The sequence below is a fragment of the Urocampus carinirostris genome, chromosome 9 (genome assembly GCF_059441175.1).
Source record: "Urocampus carinirostris isolate Australia breed hairy pipefish chromosome 9, RoL_Ucar_1.0, whole genome shotgun sequence".
NCBI classification, from domain to species: domain Eukaryota; kingdom Metazoa; phylum Chordata; class Actinopteri; order Syngnathiformes; family Syngnathidae; genus Urocampus; species Urocampus carinirostris.
This window is the reverse complement of record NC_142357.1, coordinates 23,197,325-23,209,803: the sequence shown is the minus strand read 5'-3', so window position 1 is coordinate 23,209,803 and position 12,479 is coordinate 23,197,325. Positions and strand designations below refer to the sequence as shown.

Here is a 12,479-nt window from a genome sequence, read left to right as displayed (position 1 = left end):
CCCTACTGAGGATAAGCGGCGCAAATGATGGATGGAGACAAAATTAATATTTGAACCCCTTTCTCATAGTCAGGTTTCTTGCTGAGTGACCCCGTCCAAATTCCTTTTCTATTATCCATAAAATGAACAAATCCAATGCATTAAAAAACGCAGCACCTCTAGTGGTTGCAGCCAAGTCGTGCATCCTAACTTGCCTCGATGCCTCTTTTGTTATGTTATCAATTTTTTGGGCAATTTAACAGCGTTTCAATTGGCAGAAAATAAAGGATGGCCACTAGATCTCTCTGTTGTTTTAGGACATTAGTAATACACCCTGATACGCTTTGTTGCTTCTTGAGTAGCCTTGTGTGTGTGTGTGTGTATTTGGTATCCTAGCGTGCTAACCTATATCACACAGGGCAAGCACTAATCAGACATGACCTCTCACCAGGCCACTGCCTCGCAGGAGGCCACAACGCAGGCAGTGGTGGGTAGAGGACCATCAGATAATAACCATAGTACATCAATGATGTGCACTTGGAGTTGCCTTCAAACCACGGTTTACAATTGTATTGCCTTTTTTCAAACACAGTTTTTAATAATTTTTCAACAATTTTTCACACATTAATACTATACAACCCCATACAAACTGAAATCAGATAGGCAATAAAGCAGTTCAATATCATATGTGGAAAAAAGCAGTATACTTACAGAAACTAGGAGTGTGGTGCGATGCACTATGAATAAATAGTTTTACAGATTCAAGATGGGATAAAAAGTTACCAAAGTCATTTTATCGCTCAATAGTCACATTCGACCCATTTAATCTCCCCATAATTTTTAACAAGCCATAGCATCCATCATTAGGGTTTTTCAAACATGTATTGCTGGGCTAAGAGATAACTTGCAGTATCTCAAAATTGTGTTGGTCCAGCCTTTGGTATTTTGAAAGCAGATATGTCCAAGTAGGGTACCCCAGTTCTGGTTCAAAGTAATTGTCTTGCCTTTGTTTTCATACTTTTTTACCCTTTTTCTTCACGTCATAATTTTACACACTTTTCTTGGCTATTTTCCTTTCTTGTTTCGGTGTTTTTTAAATATTTTTTACCAGATCACTCCTTTATATCTTGTTTCATCTTTATTGCCTTTTTGTCCAGTTTTCTCCTCTTGTTCTTTTCCACCTTCCTTGCTTTCCTATTTTCATTCTTTCATGCATTTTTTTGTGTTGCCCTTTGACATTATCAGCACTCTTGCTGACACCAATAAACGCCCCTGTCGATTTTTAGAACTCGCTCCTCTGAACCCCTCGTTACAGGATATGCTTGACATTAAACTTGACGGCTATGCTTTCATAACACCTTCGTGCTTCAAGTGTAAACATCTTTATGTTCACGCCTCTTTTTGCTTTGTGTGTTTTGTTTTCAAATGAAATTGAGGTTTTTTTTCTCAAATATTTTATTTAAATGTTATCTTTAATGGTTGTACACAAATAGGGAAACAGAGGACATACATGCTAGTGTTAAACAGGTTGTAAACACAGGTGTCTCGATTGAAAAAAACGTGAACATATGCCACATCTCACCTCAACATCGCATTCAGCCACATATTCAAACCATCCAAAAAACTAAAATAACATTAAGTAAATACATAGAGTAAGAAAAGGGGATACAAATGTACTATGATAGATAATATTTGATAACAAAACATATACATTCATTCGAGAATAACAGTAATATTCAATTAAATTTGGGATGATATTAGGAATAGAAGAAATTAAAATAAAGAAATATGATAATAATAAATTACAATATTAGAAAGGGTTAAGCTCAGAGCTCATGATCATCTTTATCTAACTTTAGAGTGTCTATGTGTAATAAAAAGGGTTGCCAGGTCTTGTGAAAGTCCTGTAGGGAGCCTTTATGGGAGAATTTGATTTTTTTAAGCCTCACATTTTGCTGTATTTTCTGAATCCATGTTTTTGACTTGATTAATGTGATGAGGGATTTCTGCTGTCCATGGTGCTGAAATACACCCTAAGATGGTGTGTGTTAAAATAGATCGTTATAGTGAGACAATGGAAAAGGTGATTTTGCTTTTTTTTTAATGTATTTACTCTTCAAGAATGGCTGTGAGAATCAATATGAGGCATTGTTTATATAATATATAATATAATATATATTAGTGTGTCCGTACCTAGAGACATTTTGGAGTCACCAACCAACATGGCACGCATATTTTTGAAATTAAGGAGGAAACCGGAGTACCTGGGAACTGGGGGAGAATATGCAAACTCTGCACAGGAGGCCAGGAGCTGGAATCAAACCTGGAACTCCTGAACTGCAAGGCGGACACCATGCCACCTTTATTACATATTAATTAATGTATTCATTGTTTTTTTTCTTTTAAAATCGGTTTCTGCTAGCCCAGTTAAAATAAATCATTGTCATTCATGACCACTCCAAAAAAGGGTTAGTACTTGTCTTGAAATAGTATTTTAATTTATATGAAACCATTATTTATCAAAACAATTTAACCAAATAGGAACTTCCCTGTCTCGACACTTCTCTCATGCAGGGTGCACCCAACTGACGTCACTCAAGTGACCCGCTCCCTTTTCGGCAATCTTCGGCCGTTGCCTCATTAGCATTCGGCTCTTGGCTTGAGGAGGAGGAGAGAAAGGATGGGGGGGGCTGATGCTGAGAGAGGAGCGCCGCACTCGGAGCAGGAATCAGCCGCGCTTGCAGCTCCGTCGCTAAGGGTCCTCTTTTCCTAGACTACTGGGGTCACCCCCCCTTTTGATTTTCTTCCTCCAACATCAGTCGCTATCAATCGCACGCCCGGCTGCACCGGAAAAGAAAAACAAACAATGCAAGGGATTTAACGCCTTAATTGACCATTTCTCTCCTGGAATATTCCTGCTTCCCCTCCCTGAGTGTGTGTACGTTAGATGCGGACCACCGCGGCCATGCAGCAGATTGTGCATTTCTCCGTGTCCTTTCTCCTTGTTTTGTGGGGATGCGCACACGGAGGATCTCCCAGCGTCCAAATCGGTGAGTATACCAAAATGAAAAAAATGTCCACCAAATATGAAACGCATTGCGTTTTTGGAAGACTGACTGGTGTGTGCCTTTTCCACCCACATAGGGGGTCTCTTTCCGAGGGGCGCCGATCAAGAATACAGCGCCTTCCGGATAGGCATGGTCCAGTTCGGTACGGCCGAGTTCCGGCTGACGCCTCACATCGACAACCTGGAGGTGGCAAACAGTTTCGCTGTCACCAATTGCTGTGAGTGCCTTAAGAAAAAAAAAATGGTGTCGTGCCATATGGTATGGATGCGTGGTTGGATGGATGCAAGGGAAGGAGGGAAATGGCGGTAGGTGGGGAGAGGAGGTAAAGTTGGTTACCACGGCAACGACTGCATCCATCTTTTCCATTCCTTCACATCCTTAACACCACACATAGCTAGCAGCCTTTGTCGTTAGTGAGCCAAGCGAATGCATCAGCTTCTTCGCTGTCGTCTTCATCGTTCTCATTGCTTGGAATTAAGTCCTTAGGTGCCTGTCAAGAGATTGAGTGTCTTTGTTTTTGGGATGGAAGCACCCCTTGACTTTATTTGTTCCTTTACAAACAAAATGGCTTGGCATTGCCGGGCTGATAGAAGATAGGATTCAGCTGCTTGGAGTGGTCAGTGGTCAGGAGGTGCAGTATCCAATTTTGCTGCCAGAGGGTGTGCGAGACCACATGGAAGCAGATGTTTATTGATTTTGTTGATGAAAGTACAACCTTACAAATGTTGACAAAAATCAGTTCAGCCGTTTCGGAACCTGTAAGTCACATACAAACACAGACAGACGCACAAACAGAGATTCATAATATTGTTTCGCTAGATAGATTTTTTTATTCCGCTTTTAAATTTCATTATTGTTATATACTGTGTTTTTCATTTTTGTTTTGTTTTTAATTGTGATCTTTCTATACATAATAGATTATAATTTTTTAAATCTTCTTTTAAAATATATTTTTATTTTCTTTACAGTTAGTTAAAAAATGAATAATTTTCAATCGCTTTCTTGTGTTGTTTTTCTTTATTTTTTTTTCAAATGTTTTTTATTTGGATGTTATTGTTTTTTTGTCCATGTCTTTATTCGAATATATATATATATATATTTTAAATCTTGCATTTTGTTCATTGCTAAATTGTACTTATTATTGTTATAAGTATAACATATGATCAAAGTGTTATTTTAAGTTTAGATTATTTGAATTTCTACCACGTTGTTAAAGGGAACATTGTGTATTATTAAGGGCCTCCTAGGGGTAAACAGATAAAGAATGTATTAATTAACAAAAATATTTATTTAAATAATAAGCAAAAATACATGAAATATTATAATACCGTGCATTTTTTATAAAATACTTTCAGGTCAAAAAATTTGGTTTTACTTGACAAAACATAAGATTCACCTAGAGGGACCTGAGATGAGTGATTGCTTGACATTTTTTTTTCCCCAATGTTTATCAGATACAATGTTACAATGAATTCAAAATAAACAATTTAGATAAACAATTGACAAAACAGAAAACAAAAATAACGCCCATGGGAGTTAATCTCGGTCCCATCTCCTTGACAGTCCAGGATTTTCCACCAACTTGCTGCTATGGGTACCCCCAAAAAACAAGAACCTTGTAAAGGTTGGCAAAAAAAATCCCTTTGCCTCTTTGAGGCTCCGGAGTTCTTATTTTTCCCTTTGCTTTGTGGCACTTTTTTGGTTGCACAACACAATACAGTGACATCTATCCATCCATCCATCCATTATCTGCACCGCTTATCCTCAGTAAGGATGCAGGGGTGCTGGAGCCCATCCAAGCTATCTTCTGACCGTGGGCATGGGACACCCTCAACTGGTTGCCAGCCAATCGCAGGGCACACAGAGACAGACAACTCACTCGCTCATTCACACCTAGTGACAATTTGGACGGGCATGTTGTTAGAATGTGGGAGGAAACCGGAGTGCCCAGAAGAAACGAAGGCAGGCATTTTTAGTAGTTATTACTTGCTACCTTTAATCATATATGCTTTTACTTTTTTTAATGATCATTTATTTTCATTTTGACTTTGTACCATTGGTTTTATATAACATCTCCTCATTTATAGTCCACGTAGAAACACTTGGTTGCTATGCGACTGCTCCTTTCAACATAGAAATTAAAGCCGTGTGATTGGTGCTCGGCAGCGTCCAATCCATTTAATTTGCATTAAAAAAGCAAGAGCATGCAACCTCTCACACTCTGCAGCCTGATGCAAGTGGGCGACCATTATCAAAGTGCTCAGCATACAAACACTCTGCAGCATAACCTGAATGTGCTTCAGCTCCATCGTGGTTCCACAAGAAGAATTATAGCACAGTTATTTTTTTTCCTGCCGCATAAAAATGAGCAGCTCCCAGTTTGCTGCGCAGCTCAAATTCTGTTTCTTTGATTAACGTGAGGAAAAGTCATCAAAATGAAGCCATCTAATGATAAATAAAGCCAATAAGGTCTACATGATGTAGCCTAACACAACTTGAACATACTGATGTGCAATGTTGCATTTATTTTCAGTTACCTTGACATTTCTAAAATCAAAATGAAAGAATTCTATTGTAGAGTTGTCCTGTTAACCGCAGGGGTTTTTGTTCCCAAAATAACCCATGATTGTCGAAAGTTGTAAAGTATAAATGAATTAATGAAGTATATCATAAAAAAGCTATTATAAGTTGGTTGGATCCCTTAACCACTAAGGCTGTAGGGGCACCATTTCCTGGGGTGTGTCTTGGGTAAGTACAGCCTGGTGGCGCCCATCCCTCTCCAAGTCAACATATGTAAAAACATTTTTTTTCCAATTATTTTACAATAAATACTCTATTATACACTGAAATTCAAGAACAAATGTTTTTACAGCCGCATTAATTTGTCTTAAGGGACATTGTGTTTTATTTAGCACCCCCAGTGGTAAAAAAAACATTAAAAATAACATTGATTTGAATAATAACGAAAATCACATGAACTAACATATAAACGTTGGTCAAGAAATTTGTATGTATTTTACAAGATTGTCCGCCATCTTGTATTTAATGGGTACCCGAAAACCAAAAACCTTGTGAAAGCTGGGTAAAAAAAATAAGAGAAAGGTGGTGCAGGTTGATCACTCTGAGTCTCAGTAGTTTATATTCTTCCTTGTGCTTTGTAGTACTCATTTTCGGTTGCACTAAACAATACAGCGAAAACTAGTGGTCAAAAAGTGTCCCTCAAACAAATAAACCTACCTTATCAAAATTCTGTTTTTACAAGTACATCCAAAGAATACTTTCAAACATCAATGTGAAGTCACCCGTTAGCCAATCAGAATGCAGAGCATGATGCACAATACAAATCTGTCAAGTAGCAAGACAATGAAAAGTAAACCGTGTTAAGAGTGTTCACTGTGATTCACAGAAAAAAATTACTAGGTAAATTACCAAAAATCTGCCCTATTAACCATCCATTAGCTACACCGCTTACCCTCATTAGGGTCACGGGGGTGCTGGAGCCCATCCCAGCTATCTCCGGCCAGTGAGAAGGGGACACTCTCAACTGGTTGCCAGCCAGTTGCAGGGAACATAGAGACAGACAACTCACTCGCTCATTCACAAAATCTGGACCGGCCAAATAACCTGATACCTGCATGTTTTTGGAATGTGGGAGGAATCTGGAGTGCCCGCAGGAAAACCCAAGCAAGCGTGGGGAGAACATGCAAACTCCTTACAGGAAGGTTTGATCCCATGACCTCAGAACTGTGCCGCACACGTGCTAACCACTGCGCCGCCGTGCTGCTCCCCTATGAACCATTTAAAACATATTTTTGCCAATCAAGTAATAACTCAGTGCTTTTGTCAGCGATGAACTTTTAACCTAAACGCTAACAGTTTCATTAGCATCCATCCAAGTCATTAGCTTTGAAGCTTTTTTGGGGGGGTTGCATACTTTCACTATTCTCCAATTCAACTTAGCGTGCCTGTGTATGGTAAATCTAAGCGCACATCTTCAGGCCATGTCCTTTAAAAGGGCAACATGACTCAGCTAACAAGCTAGTGGACACATTTCCTTACCTGGTGCTGTATTTCCAAATTCATGAGTCAAAAAAGACTCCATTTGGACATCATGGAGTGCCTAAATGCAAATTGTTTTTATACCGAGAAAAAATAATGTTTGCACTGAGATGGCCATTTTGTTCTTGATGACGAAGACACTATTTAGAACCAATAATATCAAAAACTCAATGTACAATTAGACCGAGAAAGATATATTAGATTGTTGGTTGAACGTACATTTTGTTCTGTAGTGATGAATCTGCAATATAATGTAAAAACTATTTAAAAAGTAGGTAAAGTAAGTTGAGACGAAGCAGTACGAAGCAGTGACGTGTGGTGTGGTTTGTGTCTGATGAAGGCAGAGTCAGATTTACAGATAAATTAACCTACATTCATCATTTGATTGGCAGAGTAAGAAAGTAATATATAAACTGCAGAATATTAAACATCGTGTCGTAACTTGTAAAAGATTATGTGCTGCTACTTTTGAATTAAAAACATCAATAGATAGGTAGTCCTTCATTAGGATAAAAAGTCCCTGCAACAAGAAAAAAAAACTCATTGGATTGCTGCTAGCTGGCTAAAACGATCATTTATTATATTGTTTGGTGCTGAGGTGTGTGCCAACTAAGAGTCCTTGGTCTAACTATCGCCCTCTCCCCTGAGGCAAGAAAATTGCGTGCCTCACTCACTCGCTCAGCACAGTAATATGTTACATACGATTTGCATTATTGGTGATGTTGTATTAGAAAAATTTATCAATTTAAATGAGTCAGAACTTTAATAAATATAACCATATTATGTACTGTATTTTTAATTGTAAATTTCTATGGTGAGAGGTGAGGCTTGACTTCACCTGCCTCCCCTGACTGCACAACTCTAATTGAAAGGTATATGTCGGGTGTCTCAAACATACATGTATTTAGCTTCACGCTACCAATGAATTAAAAAAATATTAGCAAGACTATTAAAAATCCAAAGTGTCGTTTGAGGCTGAGGACAATTAAAAACTCAATTCTCAGATATATTGGTATAAAATAGATTTTTAGTGTGTACCAATTTGTGTAAAAATGTAAATATTTCTGTAAAATATTTGTTATCAAAAATAATAACTGTTCGTACAATGACACAGATGAGCATCAGACAGAGGTAAAAAGAAAAGATCAGTACTCCTGCAGTAATAACCCCCCCTACACAAACAAAACAATAATAGAAACCTTTATCTATGTATTTATTTATTTAATTCTTTAGGCATTCCTCAAGAATAAACCCAATGGACTGTCGAATTCTTCAAAACAATAACTTTGTTGTTTTTCGCATAACTTTATGAATGAAGGACCCGATCCACTTTACTATACATAATACTTTGCCGCTATCATGCCACTAATAAGACCAGCATCTGACTCCTGAAAAGGCTTAGCAGGTGGAGAGGTCCAACTTTGGTGGCGACAGAAAGCATCTCCCTCTGTTTAGCGAATCAAAACGGAACAAAATGCACGGTGAAAATCAATAAAACAGCTAACCAGCGATAACCAAAGCGCGAAGTATTGAGGTGTCTCTGTACTTTTGTACCAGGCATTTATTTTTGCACTCTGACTGATGTTGTAATACATTCATCGACCTCGCTGCAATTAAGCGTAATGAAAACTGCAACATCGGCCCTGCAAATCTCTAAAAAATATAACATGCCATCATTGCTCTTTCTATTCCAAGATTGTGGGCGTTAAAAGATACAACTTTAAATTGATTAACACTAAACGAGATGATCCGCTTATTGAATTTCGTCACTCATTTTTCGAGAGGTTTTGTGAAATATCAGTTTGGCGTTCACTCACTTTAACATGTAATGATAAGTGAGCCTTAGGCTTTTGTTTTGTCAATTGGTTATTATTAATAAACATTTCCTCTTTACTGAGGACTTTAAATACAGTTTACCACACATATAAATATACTGCTTGAAGCCAATTACTATGGTCTGACTGTTCTTTTTTTTGAACTAAGTCAAGTTATGTTTATTTGTATAGCCCTTAATCACAAAGAGTCTAAAAGGGCTGCACAGACCACAGATTATTGCAAACCACAGACTATTATTACACCATCCCTTGATCTAAAACCTAAATGAGGGCAAGGAAAAACTCAAAAACCTCAACATGAGGAAAATGAAGAAACCTTGAGAAGAGACCGCACATGAGGTATTCCTCCTTCCAAGATGACCAGGCTGCAATGGGTGTTGCAATTACAAATAATACACAGATATTGTCGACATAAGATATAGGTTATTCATATGCTATAGAATAGAAGTGTGTTGTAAGCCTAGATTTAAACAGTTCCACTGAGGTTGCAGATCGAATCTCAGTGGGACGGGCATTCCACACGACCGGGGCCGGAATGGAGAACGCTCTCGAACCTGCGGATCTCTTCTTGGCTCTCGGGATCACAAGTATACTAGCATTTTTAGAGCGAAAGCTCCGGACCGAAACATAGGGCGAAATTAAATCTACTACCAACAGAACCTTAAAATCACATCTTAAGCTAACAGGGAGCCAATGCAGGTTAGCTAAAATCAGGGTAATGTGATCAAACTTTCTTGTCTTGGTTAAAAGCCTGGCATAAATCAAATATATGCGCGCAAATGGAAAAAATGCAAGAGTGGAGGGACCTTATGAATGAAAAGTTGAGTATTGTTTTGAGCGAATGATGCTGGGAACATTGTCCTGTGTTTTGGTGCTGAGAGATGTTCCCAGCGTTCTGCTGCTTACAGCAGGACATGAAACTAAAAAGCAAATTACAGAAATGGGACAATTTCGTTAGCATGAAAACTAAAAAGATCTGCATTGATTTCACTCATTTGTGTACATGTACATATTTCCTCTGAAAAAAAATTGATAGTTCTCATGTTTTGTGTTGATGTGTAAATACTTTTTAAAAGTGCCAACTGCTAGCATTTTAGCTTTATACCCATTATAAAGCAGGGTGGGTCTGTCAGGCTTTTTAATCCGGCCTGCCCAAAGAAATTGTTGAAAATATCACTTTTATATATCTATAAAATAGATATAAAATGGTAAAACAAATACTAAAAACAAAAATGTGTCTTGTCCCCAGTTTCCCTTTGTGTGTCTTCCTTCAATAAGGAATATGGTCTTCATAAAATATTAATCTGAGCTGGGCTCAAGATCAAAAGTCAAATAGATGGCTATATTTTTTATCTATTGTACTATTTTTTGCCGCTATGTATTTTATTTATACAGATATTTTTCAAATCATACAACATTTCTGAGCTGGCCATCTTGTATTTGCATTCTCAATGTATAATATTAAATTCAGTGTTTAAGAAACGTTTCTACTTCGTGAATTTTTATCGTGCATTGCGCTCTGCATTCTGATCAGCCAAACAGAGGAAGATACTATCTATCGCCAATAAATTTGAACCTCTCCACCCACTAAACTTGCTCTGGGGTCACATGCGGGCGCTCCCTAGTGGCTTCTGGTGCTTTTACAAAAATGTTTGATAATGAAAAAATACATAGTTTCTGTAGGACAGAACAACAAGGTAAATACAGTATTATAATGTCCACATTAATCCATACAGTTGTGCAATAAAACAGCAAGATTATTATTAAAATTATAGTTTGACAGTGCGGTAGTTTTTTAGTAAATATCACAAAAACCGTTTATAAAGTACAATACTTTCATTTGTTAAAGAAATATTGGAGCCTGTAATTTTGATTTTTTTTTTTTTTAGTAATCTATAAATATTTAAATTTTTAAAAAAGTTTTGTACTTAGACGGTATTACTTGCATCTAATCCCTCTTTTATTACCAAGGCATCGGATTAAAGACTATTGGTAGATACAAAAAATAAAATAATATCAGTTTTTTCCTCCTTGACCACATTTCTAACTCAATGCGTCCCACGACTCAAAAAAGAATGCCCACACCTGGTATTAAAGGTGTCAGGACCAGGGCGGAAACAGGACCCACTCGCGTAAAGTTTACCAAAAGTTTTATTGAAGGAACGAGGAAGGGGTGCGCCCACGATCCGGTGTGCAGTCTCGTACTCGGCTTGTGAACCGAACACGGAAGTGGATCTTCCGTAGCGAGCGATGGCGGTGTTAGGGGCGGAAAACTGGTCGGTAGCAAGACGTGGTCGAGGTCAGAAACGAGACGTAAGCCGGGACAGGGGAGCAGACTGGGTCGGAATAAAAAACGGATCGTAATTCGGGATGGGAGAGCAGATGTGGTCAAGATCAAAACAGGTCGTAGCAGGAGACAAACAGGATCAAAAACGGGACAGGCGTGACTCAGGGTCGAGTAAGACCTTGCTGTGTAAAAACAGAGATTCGCAGACGGACTGACAAAAGGCGACCGACAGGAGTGGGTTTAAATAGGCACAGGGAGCCAATCAGAGTCTGAGGCAGTTGGCGCCAAAGGAGCGGGCGCAGGTGATTCACATCAATAATCATGACAAAAAAGTACATAACTGTGTAATAGTGCAGCTCACAATTTTAGAATATGTCCCGTGTGGTAGAATGTAGTAGCCCTCTTTCAAAATAAGAGCAAAAGAAGGGCAAAAAATGCACACATTTTAAAACCGTAAAAAGCGAAAGTAACATTTCTTATGCTGAAACATTGTGCTAGGATACTTGTAGTTTTTGAATTCTTATTTCATTTTCTCAATTTTCATCTGAAGGCATTATGTATTTATAAGTAAATAAAGTGTATTTTATAGCATCCCCAAAATTTATGTTGCATTGTAACTTCAACCATCATAAACCATGTTATGTACAATTTAGTTGAATCACAAATCTGATAAATTTTGCAAGAACCATTTTGACTATCTCTCTGTGTTTATATCCTAATGTCTTCCAATGACTTACTTTTGACCCTTCTCTTCTTCACATTCCAGGCAACGCTTGTGTTTTTTTCCACAGTAATTTATGTATTTATGTCATGCGTTACTTGGAATGATGTGTCACAGTTAGTTGAAGGCCCTGCACAAATGGAGCGTATAAATGCCGAGCTCAGGGGTCAAACTGAGATGAGACGGAGGTGTAGAGTACGTGTCACTTGGCAGGACAATTGCAGCTCTTTATTTTTGTGTGCGTTCCCAGCACTCATCGTTTGACTCGATGAAGCCATTTCCTGCATGACGCTGCTAAATTTTAAGCGGACTGTGTGTGTTATTTGACTACTAGATGTCACTGTATTTGTAGTGTAAGTGAATGAGTGTTAAAAAGCACAAGGAAAAATAGAAACTATGGAGACTCAGAGTGACCATACCGCAGGAATTTTGTTGTAATATTTTGGGGCAGTCTTTCATAAGGTTTTAGGTTTTCTGGTGCCTATAGCAGCAAGATGGCTAGCAGTTATGTAAGCTCCCTCGAGTGAGAC

At 38.1% G+C, this 12,479-nt stretch overlaps 1 protein-coding gene across 4 annotated transcripts in view; it reads left to right on the top strand.

The window, feature by feature from the left end:
• Positions 1-2,660: 2,660 nt before the first annotated feature.
• The window catches only part of LOC148359621 (glutamate receptor 2), a 72,245-nt gene continuing 62,426 nt past the window's right edge, over positions 2,661-12,479 (top strand). For 2 of the 4 annotated variants that reach the window (XM_088343280.1, XM_088343281.1), the window contains exons 1-2: positions 2,662-3,029; positions 3,124-3,264. In XM_088343280.1, coding sequence (XP_088199406.1) covers positions 2,927-3,029; positions 3,124-3,264 — 244 coding nt within the window. In that variant the 5' untranslated portion in view covers positions 2,662-2,926. Of the gene's footprint in view, positions 3,030-3,123; positions 3,265-12,479 lie in introns of all 4 variants that reach the window. The other 2 variants (XM_088343282.1, XM_088343279.1) reach the window with 2 other exon arrangements.